The 14,676-nt window shown below is 41.9% G+C and overlaps 2 protein-coding genes across 4 annotated transcripts in view; one reads left to right on the top strand and one right to left on the bottom strand.

The window, feature by feature from the left end:
• The window catches only part of IFT88 (intraflagellar transport 88), a 33,307-nt gene extending 26,758 nt beyond the window's left edge, over positions 1 to 6,549 (bottom strand). The window contains exons 1-8 of one of the 3 annotated variants that reach the window (XM_028726290.2): positions 6,412 to 6,548; positions 6,230 to 6,296; positions 5,046 to 5,141; positions 4,541 to 4,603; positions 3,390 to 3,446; positions 2,751 to 2,804; positions 754 to 817; positions 591 to 660 (exon numbers count right to left, since the gene is read on the bottom strand). In XM_028726290.2, coding sequence (XP_028582123.1) covers positions 591 to 660; positions 754 to 817; positions 2,751 to 2,804; positions 3,390 to 3,446; positions 4,541 to 4,603; positions 5,046 to 5,135 — 398 coding nt within the window. In that variant the 5' untranslated portion in view covers positions 5,136 to 5,141; positions 6,230 to 6,296; positions 6,412 to 6,548. Of the gene's footprint in view, positions 1 to 590; positions 661 to 753; positions 818 to 2,750; positions 2,805 to 3,389; positions 3,447 to 4,540; positions 4,604 to 5,045; positions 5,142 to 6,229; positions 6,297 to 6,383 lie in introns of all 3 variants that reach the window. The other 2 variants (XM_028726291.2, XM_077927073.1) reach the window with 2 other exon arrangements.
• A 3,130-nt stretch (positions 6,550 to 9,679) lies between these two features.
• CRYL1 (crystallin lambda 1) overlaps positions 9,680 to 14,676 on the top strand; it is a 39,621-nt gene continuing 34,624 nt past the window's right edge. Inside the window, exon 1 of the mRNA XM_028726292.2 lies at positions 9,680 to 9,858. Within this exon, the coding sequence (XP_028582125.2) occupies positions 9,818 to 9,858 (41 nt within the window). The 5' untranslated portion in view covers positions 9,680 to 9,817. The remainder of the gene's footprint in view (positions 9,859 to 14,676) is intronic.

The raw sequence follows: 14,676 nt of genomic DNA, 5'->3' as shown, positions 1-14,676 counted from the left end.
CCTCACAAGGATCATTGTAATGGAACGCTATCAAAATTTAATAAATATTGATGATGGTAAATCACAACACATTTGATCGTTAAAAGGCATGCCTTACTTGGTGGTCTAGGAAGAAGAAATTAAAAGAATCTGCCGAAGCCCTGTTATTTTTGGCTGCTTTAAGATTCTGCTGTTATTGAGCACAGCTGGCCAACCTCGTTCCTATATATGTCTGCAGATCCACCAACATTTTTGAATTCATTCATGCTAGTAGATATATAGCTAAATGCAGCGCTGTTGTTAACTTATTAGCTTATATATTAAAAAATCAAAACGTGGCAGCAAAGCACTTTCTCACAGAAAGCAAGTTAAACTTTGTACTACTGACCATATGGTAGATAACCCAGGACCACTGCTACATTATCAAAGCCATATTGTAGCAACCTAAGAAAAATAAAGGCACAGCAAAAAGCCTCTTCTCATCAAATTCTTTTCTTTCTCTTCAGAATCCAGATACACAAATGGTGGAATCTTAATGAAAAATTACTGAACAACAACAACAAAACAGATCTGAAGCATTTAACTGAAAAAGTCAAACACTGTCCACATACCTATCTTCATTCTTTGTTTCTAGGGGAGGAGCTGGTCCCCTTGCTTGACCAAGAGGATCAAATACAGAACCTGCAGATTAGTAAACAGTGTGAACTGTGAGAAAGTGCCTTCCCAAGGCTTTTAAAAAACCTATTATTGCCAAGGATTCTTCTAAAACTGTACCTCTGGAAACTGCTTTGGTGTAACCTGCTGCCTGCACTGCTGTCATCGGTCGAGCAACACCATCCTTTAAAAACAAAAGCTTATTTATATGGATTTATATGGATAACTGAGGAAGCAGGGCTTTGTAAATTATATCACACTGAATTATATGACCTTTTAGGTACTCTATAATAAATACACTAGTTGAACTCCTGTCAAGACTGCAATACTCTACAACAGAGATGGAGAATGGCATCTGGCCAGGACTACATCCAAGGATTATTATTTATTGTTATTAGTCATTAATTTTATATACAACCCTTCATTAAAAGATCTCACAGCAGTTCACAGAATAAACAAATTGGCCCACCCTTCACAGGCCATTTTGACAAATGGGCAGAGCCACTCACCCACCAAGCACCTGATGGCATCAGGCAATTCAAACTTGAAGTCATAGAGCAGGAAGATACCCTTTCTTTGATAGAAAAAGGCAGCAGCAGAGGCTTATCTCAGAATTTAGTATTGTAGCGCCACCATGCTAAGATCACAGATGATAAATGCTGCCTCTGCTGCTGCTCTACACGCTTACTTTGGAGCAAACCCCAGTGAACCCAGTGAACCTTACTTCTCGGTAAATGTACTTTACTAAAATGCATCAGTCTTAGAGGTATTCAGAATAATCTTATACTATTCTCTTTAAACAATCTAATTTTACCATTTCTAAAATACTGATCATGTTTAGACATAGCAAATGGCTGCACAATATATGTTGAAGTTTCCCCCCACCCCTGTAGAACGAATGGGGGAAAGGAGACAATGGTTTTACTAATGGATTGCTCCTATTAGATGATATGTCACATTGTCTCAGGATACTGGTAAATTATTATTGGTAGCCCTCCTTCAGGAGCTTCCAATGTAAGAAAGACTAACAAAGGTACAATACCAAAGGCTGAGAAATGGTGGACATTGTATTCTTCTCTGGTACTCTAAGGAGCTGTGGTTGACGAAGCAGGCTATATGAAGACTGGATTGCAAGTGATGCAAATCTTGCTCTGAAGCCAACTGAACACACGCTATGACACATGATCATGCCTGCCACATAGGTGAAGGCAGCAAATAAGTCATTCTTCACTGCATCTATTGCATCCTTGAGGAGTCAGCTGACAGGGTTGTTGCATGAGGACCAGAGACTCATTACCCCAGATTCAAGGAACAGACTCCTGGAGTACATGTAACTAGCTGTAAGAGCTTTGCAAGACACTTTGAGGGCAAAGTCATCTGATTTCAAAATGACTTAGATGCTACCAAACCAAATCCAGTTGAAGTCTCCAATGCTACATCTGGCCCACTGTTACGGGATCATTTCCAGTTGATGCAGCCTGATGATGCGGACAGGATAGTCACAGAGATGCAACTGATCACATGCCCTCTGGACCCCTGCTTTTACTGGCTGATTAATCACTTGGATTAATCCAAGTGATGAGAGCACAGCTTCTGCATTTGATTGTATTACAATACAAGAAGCACATTTAGGACTTGATGCCAGAGAGGTACTTTCAAATGTTGCAGAGTACAGAACATCTTCAGGAATTTGACCAAGATTACCCCTCCTGCAACCTGGTGGCAACACAACACAACCTGAAACTTTTCTAGCTTTTTACCTACTACAGATTCCTCCATCTTCTGTAGCATGTGAAAGAAACTGGTTTATGTTTGGAAATACACCAAATCAAGCAATAAACTAATATGTGAAAAGGTGTAAGCTTGTTTTAATCTAGACACGCCTTCGGCTTTTAGAAGCCCATGATAAATACAAGGACAAATATGAAGAAACAAACCGATAATGATAGCTTAGAAAAAGAGACAGATTAAATTTAATGTTGTGTTCATTGAGTTTTGTTCTCCCTCCCCTCTTTTTCTCAGCTCTTTTTCTGTCTGCTTGAAGTTCAACTCTTGACTTGCTCTATACATTACACTGATGCTTGTCTACAAACTAGAAATAATTGTAGCAATATTACCTGTACAGCTGCTGTCATTGGTCTGCCCATTGATGAAGATAGTGTTGTCTTTGACTAGCACAATGTAAGAAAATATTTAAAGTCAATAATCACTGCATGCTCTGCTTCTAAGGGAAGAACAGGGCTGGATCTCAGAGGACACTGTTCTAATACCGTAAAGGGAACACTGCTCTATTATTACAGAATTTACAGAACTAAGGATGGGAACTCTCACTGCAGATACCAGATTTCTAAACTGCAGCAGAGAAAGATACAACTCCAATTGTCTTCTCCACCCTGCACAAGCAACACTAGCTTCACACTGATGTTCTCTGAAGTGGGAAAGTAATCTCATTCAAAGAATGGCAGGTGAAACAAACCATGAAAAAGACAAATGCCAACAAGTACCAGGACCAATTCCTGGGTTTGTACTATGTGACCTGAAAACCACCCTGAGATTCTTCAGCTACAGAACTTCACCTGTCGCTGTCTGGCATCAATCCCTGTTACATCTATGCATAATGTAAGACCCATTGCTATGCAACTGTATAGGCTTATTGGAATCAGAAATTAAACAGCAATGTGTACTGGTTCATTGGAGAAAGTGCTGAGCCAAAGAAAGAAAAGCTGAGTAAATTTCAGTACAAAATAAAGACCTACCCCATATCCAGTAGCTAAGGGTCGTGAACCTGATGTACCTGGAACTTTGGCTGTAAGCTTATTAGAAAAGATTAAAGGTTAAGCAAGAATGATGTATTCATTCAAAAAAAGTAGCATATTCAAAGAAACTAGCATATTAAAAATATAATTACTACAGAAAATTACAGTAAAGCTATATACCAATTTCTAAAAATATTTTTTCCCTTTATTCGTGAAAAAATACAAAATTGTTTTAATGTCATCATGTTGTGTTTTTGGAGCAACCTCTTGACAAGAGACTAAAAAGTCGTGACTCTCTCTCAGAATTCAGACAAGACTGTCTCCCACTGTCCAAAAACAGGGGCAATCCTCACATGTCAGATCTACTGAAGCAATAGGCTACCAACCTACTGTATTACTAAATGGTTGATCAGAAAGTCAACACTGATAGAAAAGCATCTGTTGCTCAGCAAGAAAGTATGTGCCTTGTGGGTGTGAGGCCACAGATATGGCCCCCAGAATCTTTCTTTAGGGAATCTCATGTAGCTAGTCTCAGGAAAAAAACCCTCTGCTCTGGACTTTGAAGAGCTGGGTTTGAGAAGTACTGCTAGTCAGTATGAACAGTGCTTGACTAGAATGATGAAACATTCATAGATGAATACTTAAGTGGTAACTTATGCGCAGTTATCAAGGAAAACTTCCATTGCCCTTTTGCACATTTCTCTTCAATTCCAATAACTTGCTAATTACTGCATATGTTCAGTACTTGATCATAATATGTTGTCCTTACTGCATCTCCAGAACCTTAGCATGATTTTCTGAGCAAAACATTCCAATGGGCACAACTGAGAGTCACAAATTTGGAGTCTGATTACAGAAGAAAACTACTTGGGAAGTCCCAAGGGCACAAATGTAATAAAAGTTCAAACTTCACAATGAAAGGTACAGGAGAATAGCTGAGGAAAGTTATGGCACTACACATGCTACTTCTGCTGGGCATGAAAATAGCAAAGGCTGCTGCTATCTTAAGCATACTCAGCAGAAAGAAAGCCTTGATGAACTTAGTGGGACTAATAAGCATATAGGCTGAACTTGCTACAGCAGAAATGCAGCTTCTAGAAGTGCTTACACATGCTTACTTTGATATATTTTAATTCTTAATATTTACTTACAGGAGGTCTTCTCCCATGACTAGTTTTCACAGCTTGTTGAAAAGCTGGATCATTCTCTAAATCCTAAAATAACATAAATACAGATAAACATTGGAATAATTAACTTTGCAATTCATTTTGTTTGCTAGTGTAGCTAGATAATACAGACATGCATTTCATTTGATTTTCACTAACTTGTTCTTATAGGGTGATAGAGAATGAAATCATGCTCAGACTAAACCCACTTAAATTAATGGACTTAAGTTACAGCAGGTTGACTTTGAGTGTGGATTACTTTGGATATCACTCATGGCCTTTGCTACATTTGTATGCAGACTCACAGTAGTACATTATTTCACTAGCTCAAGCTTTTTAATATCAATTACGCTGATCCAAACTGTTCTGCACATTTCATTTCCGCTTCTATGCAAAGTAGCAGGCGGTCATGGAAACAGGGAATATGCTTCCTTATCACACCAAAACTGTAAAATATCCAAATATAAACTTGGTATCACCATATTTTTACCTCTGTATCAAAGGTAGGATTATAGTCATTGTAACCAGAATAAATATCCTCTTCATCTGCTTCGGTTGCCAAGTGGACATTTTTCATCATTTTAACCTATAAAACATTGACTACGTTAAAATATTTACCTTTATCTTCAGCGTTCAGTAAGCATTCAGTTAGTCCAGTTACATAAATTGTTACAGCATATAAATTATGCGTTGAACTAGATTACTTCTGAGGTATCTTCCAATTAGGAGTGTCTGCTCAAGTCTTATTGCGTTCATTGGTTGTTACAAATAAGTGTGCAACTTAAGTCTTTTTCTTCTGGGATCAGTTTATGCTCACAGAATATTTTATGGATAAATTCCTTAAGAGCCCAACAAATTACATTCTTTGTGTTTGTGGATCAAGCCAGATCAAAAACATTGTGTGCTATATCCTATGTTGTCTTTTACGCAATCTACCTATGGAAAGGTCCTGCTATTCATTTCAAAATTTACTAAGCAGCTTTTCAAAATTAGATGACTACTGTGCTGGCCAATGTAGACAAGCTGGTTACCTAAAGTAGCTTTATAGGTGCTAGCTGTGAGGAAGTTACATTTTTATTATAGTACCCATAACAGTGATACTGCCAGGGAGACTGTTAAATCAAATGATTTTGGGAACTTTATAACATTAAGTTTTGATAACCTGCAGTCCTAAATGTTGTTACATTTTTAACTTGCTCTTGGAATGCCTTGCTTGTTTTTTTGTGGTTCACAATGTAATGACCATCAGCTGCAAGCAATAAAACAAGACTGATAAGGATCAAGTATATACTTCTAATGGAATAAATCAGATAAGTTATAATCAAGGGCATAGCCAAGGGAGGGGGCGAAGGGCAGCTGCCCGCCCCCGAAATCCATAAAAATCAATACAAATCTGAGATTCTGCCCCCAACAAAAGCCTGCCACCCCTAACAAAAATCCTGTCTACTATGCCCACGGTTATAATTCCTAACAGCGTTTGAACAGATAGTAATCGCTCAGCTCCATCGGCACACACTTTTGTGTAACAGTTAACTTGCATCACCGATGCTCAGTTTCTTACTGATATTTGTATTTGCATTACATATCATCACAGGAAAAACTCAATACAAACCATCACAGCAAAAAACCCCAAAGTGTTTTTTAAAGAAAAACTTATTAAAATGTAATGCTTACCTCAATGGACGTTAAACTCTTCTGGAGTCGGGAGCTGCGATTAGCTACTCCAGTTGTGTCGGTTTTCCTATAAAAGCAAACATCAAGAACGAGAGTTACACTGCTGAAAATATTTTTCAAAACAGTAAAATAATAATAATAAAATTTTAAAAACCTGTAAGCGTAATGATAAGATTGACAACCAATATTCAGGAAATCTGTCAGACGTCCAGCAAGTCCGTGTTGCCTTCCCTCCCTCTACTCGGGCGACCGACGCGGCCCCGGGTCGTTGTCAACGTTAGGGCCTATACCTCTCCCTCGCAAGCCCACAATGCACCCCTTCAGGTTGCTTAGCGACGAGAACGCTCTGCTCGGGAAGGGGAAAGCATTAGAGCATGCGCAGTAGCAGAAGGTGAAGCTACTGCATCCTTAGCGCGCCCACAGTTTTGGTCACGTCCTACTTCCTAGCGCGAGCATAAGGACGGGGTTTGGATCATAAAGCGAAGGGGACAGTACAGGGAAATAAAAGGGAGAGCGGGAAAATAGTGCAATTTGTTGTATAAAAGGGGCATAAATAGGATGAGTTTAAGCTATGTAAGATTTCACACTCATACGCAATTATCCTGATTAAAATCCTTTTTCTTATTATTTTAAATAAGGATCAGGCGCTTGTATTCCACTATGCTCCTCGTCAGTTTAGAAACTTCTAACATTTTCCCGCTGTTCAAGTTTGTAAGGTTGCCCTGAAGTGGTTTAAACAATGGGAACATGTGGCTTGATGGCACAATATTTTGCTGGAACATTCATCTCTTTATTAGTATGCACACTTCCTGTTCTGGATGGATTGGTGCAGTTCCACTTTGATGTTTAGGTTGTGTTTAATGACAAGAAACAAATTGTAGCAGGTTTGGTTAATTTGGAAACCCGGGTAAAACAACAGTGATTGATGTGGGAGTTAAAAGAACAGGAAGGAGTAATGAAGGAATCACAAATCCATGTTAACTGATTTAAGCAGTTTCTAGTAATTTTATTTTCTACTCTCTCTCAGACCCCACACTTTGTTAGCTAAGCTGACAAGCTGCCTGATATCCAAAGATTTGTGCTGTGCATACTATGCACAAAAGCCCAGTGCCTATTTTCAGAAAATTGGAGACTTGATCCTACTGCTGCTGCAGTGCATATATCAATTTTGTAAATACATGTCATAGTGCATGCATGACAGCTACCTCAAAAGTACCTCAGATTGTAAAGTGAATGTGGCTTACATTTTCAAATTAGACAGAAGCTGGTTTTAAGGGGGAAAATACATTAAACAGCAGTCTTTCCCAAGAAAACTACATTGTAGATATGCATTGTGGTTAACTTCATGTATACTGTACACAGCTTCAGACACCACCAGTGGGAGTGTACCAGAGTAAACAGTAATGTGTATGTCGCTTTATTTTATGGGGCCAGCTTCTGTTGGTGCAGGAACAAAGAAGCTTGTTACGTACATATACATATACGTACATAATTCTACTTGAGTAACTGAAAAGCTTCTATATGTCTACATATAGGAAATGTCCTCCAAAAACCTTTACTTTTTTCCTTTCTAACACTAATTGGAAGGAGGCAGGTACAGAGCAATGAATCACAAAGAGATACAAGAGGTAGTCTTCTCTGCGATAGAGTAATCTTTTTGCATCTCTGCATAGAAAATGACTGAGTGCTATAATCATACCAGCCTGACATAGATGGCAGAATTGCCTACCCTCAACAGTGACCAGAAGGAAATAAAGTTAGAGTGAATCACTTTTGCAGGGATGTTGTAGACATCCTCCTTTGTGGTGGGGTACTTCTGGGTTCACACAAGCCTTTAATTAATACAATGCGTTTCTCATGGCACACTAATAGATCTCATGTGGAACAGTTTGGGGATTACTGGTGTACGATAATAGTACATGTTAAACAGAAAAGGACATGACAGAGCAAGGAAATATTTTCACAGCATTTAACAGAACTGCTTATATAGACTAGGAAATACACACACACACACACACACAGAGTATATATGATAATAATATTCTATAGACTAGGAAAGTAAAAGTAAAAGTGGGTTTATGTTTTTCTTTTAATTTATACCAAGCCCTTCAAAAAGTACTTGGGCCAATTTACAGTACAGTGGTACCTTGGGTTAAGAACTTCTGGAGTTCCGTTCTTAACCTTAAACTGTTCTTAACCTGAGGTACCACTTTAGCTAATGGGGCCTCCCGCTGCCACCACGCTGCCAAAGCACGATTTCTGTTCTCATCCTGAAGCAAAGTTCTTAACCCTGAACCGTCTGTAACCCGAGTTACCACTGTAACTAATTAAATACAAAAGTATTTAAGCCCTCTGAATTTTTCCAAATTATGTGGACAATGGGGAAATGAAATGGAAAGGAACACTGCTTCCATTTCATAGTATATGGCAAAAGTCCATAGAAGCCCTGTTGACAGGTGCCTATCTCTGGTCTCTCAGAGTAAATATTGACTATTTAGTAGCATATCACTTTCTTCTTCCTCTGTCTCAGCAGAGGAATAAGGGGATTTGTTTGTGTATCCTCTTTCCCTGAGTAATCAGTGGAATTAAAGTCTTTCTGTCTCCCTCCCACTTGCAACCTTAGGCGTGTCTACTCAAAGTCCCATTGAACTAAATGGATCTTACTCTCAAGAAAACATGTATGGACCACAGCCAAAATATTGGAATTGTTACCAATATGACTTTCCCCTTGGCAGCACACCTTGGCTTCCACCACCTGAGGCGGCATCTGCCTCAGTCTGCCTTATAATAATAATAATTTATTATTTATACCCTGCCCATCCGGCTGGGTTTCCCTTGAATTTGTCTTTTAAAGCCTTTCAACTTGGTAGCCATCACTGCCTCCTGGGGAAAGAGAAAAAGGTGGTGGTGGGTTCTCTCCCTCCACCCCAGTCTTTCAAATACCGCAGCCAAGGAGGCCACCACCCCACATCCCTTGGGATGGAGTCCCTGCAAAGTGGCTCTTCTGGACCCCTGGTGTGCAAAGAGAAAGAGATGAGTAAAGCAGCACCTCCTGCCGCCTTTTCTGGCTTGCGCATGCGCTCTCTCTTTGTGGGACCCTCACAGGGCCCGATCCTCCGAGCCGCGCAGCACCCCCCCCAGAAAGACGCGGAAGAGGAAGCCATATATATATCTGGATGCATAGCCATAAGGGGAAAGCAAAGTCGCTGTGGAATCTCTCTCTCTCGGAACTGCCCGCCGACTTCCTTCCCCAACGAAGAAGGAAGAAGCAAATGAACCCCCTTCCTCGTCCCCCTCCGTTGCAGAGCCCCACGCGTCCACCCGCCTCTCTTTCCCCCTGACCCGGGTATCCCCCATCTGGAGACGTTCCCTCGAGCCGCCGCTTGGGGCACCCGGGGAGCCAATGGGAAGTGTTCTTATCTGGGAGCCAATGGTAGTGGCCGTGACATCCCTTGGAATTGGGGGGTGGCGGGGTGGGGAGGAAGCGCTGCCTTGAAAAGGGATCCGCTGGCCCACGTTCCCCCCCAGTGGCTTTTCCCGGGTTCTCCTCCTCCTACCGTGTGAGTGCTGCAACCTGAACCTGGCACGATGGATCCCGTGCATGAGGGACGTGTTGTGATTGTTGGCAGGTAAATCCCTTGACGAGGGGCTCTCCTGTTGGCGAGGAGAGAGGAGGGAGAAGGGTGTTTCAGTCCGGGAAAGGGGATCCTGTGCCCCCCTTCCCCCCAGGAAAGCGCGAAGGACGTGGAACCTGCGTTTTAGGCGTGGGGTCTTCAAAGCCACCAAACCACAACTTGCATTGGCATTTGCTGTTGCTGCAGCAAGGTGTTAAAAAAGACAAAACAAATGAGTAACTTTCCTGCGTGTGAATAGAACACTTATCTAAGCCATTTAATCTGTTTGCGTTTAGTCTGTACAGATTACCTTGAAACACATGGAGAGCTAAAGGACATTCTAGGTGAATGGCAGCACAGGAAAAAGTCCATTGCCAACATGGAAATTCAAAGTGTGGTGTGTTTTGGAAAGCTTTTATAAACAGCAATATGTAGATTTTTGCCAAGATAATTTTATAGTGTAGTAACTTGATTGAAATCTGGATAGCCTTCATGTATTTATGTTCAGGTTGTATGTGTTGTTCTTTTTTTTCTCCCTCTAAATTAACTGCATCTAATTAAAGTAACAGGAAATTTGTACCTAAAATTAGTGCTACTGTGTGTGCTTGCTTATAATTAAGAAAAAAAGAGCCCTGCTGGATCAAATGGAAGGCCTATGTAGTCCAGCATTCTGTTCACTTGGTGGCTGATCAAATGTCTATTGGAAGCTCACAAATGGCTTTAAAATATATATGCCTCTGTTTTCCTCGTTTGATAAGGCCTAAAACTCTGGCTTGCTTATTTTTATAATTGAATGTTTTCACCCCAACCTTAACTCTTCAAACGCAGTCTTGCTGCCCGACCGCAGAACATAAGAGGTGTGAATTGTGTTTGGAGCATGTGCCTTTTACGTTGTCGCATGCTGTTAGACTAAGGCAGCAGCTAGGGGTTGCACTCAGTTATGCATCGGTCACCAGTGGTATGTAGAGGGTAAGGTCAAACTTTGCCCAATGGTAGCACCAACTGGGAAACTGCTTAAATGTCGGAAATTGGAACACTTCAGCTAGCACAGAACAAAGGTCAACCAGCAATTCTTTCTGTGCTAGAGGTTTGTTGGTAGTCTATTGAGGCTACTGCTGTCAGATATGTGATTAAGAGACTCTCGTAAACTAAGTGAATGAAAGTACATGTTTGTTCTGAATATTGAGTGTATGTCTGAATAAAACTGTGAAGTAGATGACCTCTGTACCATTAGTAACCTTCATGTGGAATTGCACCATTATTGTTCCCGTATCCTGTTAACTGATTAAGAGAACAAGTGATAAACAAATCATGTTTATTGCCAATTTTTAACACGGCTATTAACTGTATGACAACAAAGTACCATTGAAATCAGTAAAACTCCAAGGAAAGTGTGTAGTCATCCATGCCTTTATATGTGGAAAGCTGTAATTTCCTATGGTGAATATGGCAAAAAGTGTATTGTATATACATTTGCTATTATAAATACCGACAATAAACTGATCAGAGGTTCAAGTAAGCCTTTTCTGAAGTCTAAAAGCATTTTATGGAAATACTAATACACTGAATTATAAGACATATTCGAGTAGAGATGGTACCGTAGCAGTTATTTGTCCAAACTCCACCTGTAAATTGCTCTGTAAATTCTATTTCAGTTATTCTAATATAAAGCATCTTGTCTTCCTAGTTTAGTATACAGTATTGTAGTGCAGATAGCTTACTCCAGTGTTTCCCAACCTTTTTTTGGCAAAGGCACACTTGTTTGATGAAAAAAATCTCGAGGCACACCACCATTACAGCCCCGTGACGTCAGCACGCAGCGTCACGCCGGGAGGGACGCACGAAAGTGTAACTTTCAATTTTTTTTCCTCCCCCTTGCCGGGGAACCTCCAAGTGGGGTGTGAAGCGAGCGTACCTCAAGACCGAAACGCCTAATTCCTAGGGGGAAAGCATAACTGGGCGTTAACCGATCGCAAACCCTGTCCTAGCCCATTAACATAGGAAATTAACATATACAACGCGGCAAGACACCGGTTTTGGAATCCGTTCCTTCCCCCTCTCATCTGCCGAGTTGGTCCCTGCCCCTCTCGCGAGACTCGCCGCCGGGTCCGCTCTCGCGCACATAGCCCGGCGAGAGGGTGCCTTCCCTGCGCGCGCGCCTGCGCGCTCTGTGCCCCCTCCCTCCCCCTTTTCGGCCCAGCGCGCCGCCTTGCCTGTTCGTGCGCCGCGCGTGTGAGGCGAGCGGGAAGGCCGCGTAGCCCCCCATGCAGGAGACCCAGGAGAGCCCGGCGGCCGCCGAGACCCCCGCCGCTCTGCCTGCCCAGGACGAGGGGCCCGGAGGAGGAGGAGAGCCCGGCGGCGGTAGCGGAGGAGAAAGAGGCGGTGGCGGCAGCAGCAGCGGCGACTCGGAGGCCGAGCTGCCGGACGGGCCTTCCGCGGAGGAGCCTGAGGGGAAGAAGGAGCCGGAGCCCGAAAAAGGCGGTGGCGAGGAGAAGGAGGAGGCGGAGGAGAAGCCGCGAAGCAGCAGCGGCGAGGAAGAGGAGGCCGCTGGTGAGCGTCGGGAGCAGCCGCAACCGTCTTCGCCTCCGGCCGCTGGGCCGCCTTCGCCGCCTCAGGAGCCGCCCGAGGTTGCCGCTGTAGCCGCGGCGGCACACCAGGCAACATCTCGCGGCACACTACTGTGCCGCGGAACACCGGTTGGGAAACACTGGCTTACTCAACCACATTTGCAATATACTTCCACATTTACTTGCAGATGTTGAGATCTGCAAGATTCCTGGTAAATATAACTTGACCATGCCTCATTGTCCCCAGTCATAAAAAGAGATAAATACTTCCTTATTTTGCTTAGTTATTGGGCAGTTCAGTTCCATTCACAATAATGTCAGTGCCCAAGACATTTTATTGTCTGAGGTGGAGCATGTGCTTAATTTCTAGTGAAAATGTATGGCAATTAATAGTGCAATCCTATGCATGCCAATTCAGATTAAGTCCTACTGAACTCAATGGGACTTTACTGTGGGCATAATCCAGGCCAATTTAAGCACATTTAGCTTGCAATTCTATACATGCTTACCTAGGAGGATAATACTATGCAAGGATTATATAACTTTCTTATATAAAGCACATGTTATTTTCGTGGCAAAAGCTGATGGACGTTATAGGAATTTAATTCTAAAAAATAACTTGCAAAAATCATTTTTAAAAGTCAGACTGCTTTATTTACAGTCTTTTCTAAATAAGAAACACCTAAGAATATATGATAAGACTTTAGAAAAGCTTCTCAAAGATTTTTCCACTATCACCTAAGAATAATAAAAGCATGTTAATTAGGAGAGTGTTTTGCATCTCATGACACATTCTTGTATTTAAAATCAGTAGAGGTGTTTGCACAGACTGCCTGGCTGCAGAATAGAATAATATTGTCGGAATATTCTGTTCTGATGTCTGCTCTTCAGTGACTTTGATATGACATGGCTATAGCTACAACCTTTAATAACTTGTGACTTCATGTGGCCTTATCTTGCCTCTTTGAGAGTTTCCCCACTGCACTTGGAAACCCAGCCAGATGGGCGGGGTATAAATAATAAAATATTATTCTTATTCTTATTTTTATAGCTGTGTATTGACAACTCCATTTGGTTGATCTAACTGAGGAATACATGACTGCCATACTCTCTCTCAATACAGTGGTACCTTGGGATGCGAACAGGATCCGTTCTGGAGCCCTGTTCGCATCCTGAACGGAACGCGAAACGCGACAGCATGTCTGCAGGTCACATTTCGCCGCTATCACACATGCACGTGACATCATTTTGAGTGCATGTGTAAGCGGCGAAACCCGGAAGTAACGTGCTCTGTTACTTCTGGGTTGCCACGTAGTGCAACTCGAACGCGCTCAACCCGAAGCGCATTCATCTCGAGGTATGACTGTACATTGTGGAATCAACATATATCCTAAGTCCACTGAATCTGTTTATTGCCACAGAGAAATTGTTAGTGCGAGTTAATATAACAGTGTTGTTGTCATGGATGGATCGCTACCTGTTGAGATTTAGATTGCCATTGGTAATCTTTCCTCCACCCCCCAAATGCAGAGGTGAAGGACCTATTGGGATGGTCTGCTGTCAGACTTGTTGAATTTGAGAGATTCCTGAGACCTGCAGTGAGCAATTTGCAAGGCACTTTGAGCACAAGGTCACTTTCATTTTGATCCAAACTAGATGTCAGTGTTGATAAAGTTCTAGAGGAGGTTTCTAGAGCATTGGCCAGTCAAAGTGTATGGAATTATGTTCTGTTGTTGTGGTTTGAGGATGTGGACAGGGCAACTGAAGCCTACAACATGTACTCTCATTTTAGATTATTCCTTCCACTACAGCAATACAGAGACATAGAAAAGAATTTAGGAGTAGTCTCGTATTTTTAAACATGGATTTTACTGGATCTTTACATGGAAGAAATAACAAAAGAATAAATAAGAGCACATGAGTAGGGAGGTGATCAATGCCTTTTTATGAGAGGGAGTGGTCCTTGCCTGTTTGAAGGAGGCAGTGGTAAAACCACTCCTTAAGAAACCTTCCCTGAATTCGGAAAACCTAACTAACTACCAGCTGGTTGCTAATCTCCCTTTCCTGAGCAAGACCAGATCCCAGCGCTTTTGGAAGAAACTGATTTTCTGGATCCATTTCAGTTGGGGTTTTGGCACAGAAACTGCTTTGGTCACCCTGTATGATGACCTTCGTTGAGAGAGAGACAAGGCAAACATGTCCCTGTTAATTCTTCCTCAGCCTCTCAGTGGCTTTAGATACCATCGACCATGGCTTCCTTCTGGAG

This window comes from Podarcis muralis, chromosome 4 (genome assembly GCF_964188315.1).
Source record: "Podarcis muralis chromosome 4, rPodMur119.hap1.1, whole genome shotgun sequence".
NCBI classification, from domain to species: Eukaryota; Metazoa; Chordata; class Lepidosauria; order Squamata; family Lacertidae; genus Podarcis; species Podarcis muralis.
Note: the sequence above shows the minus strand (reverse complement) of the source record. Positions and strands in the feature narration are given on the sequence as shown.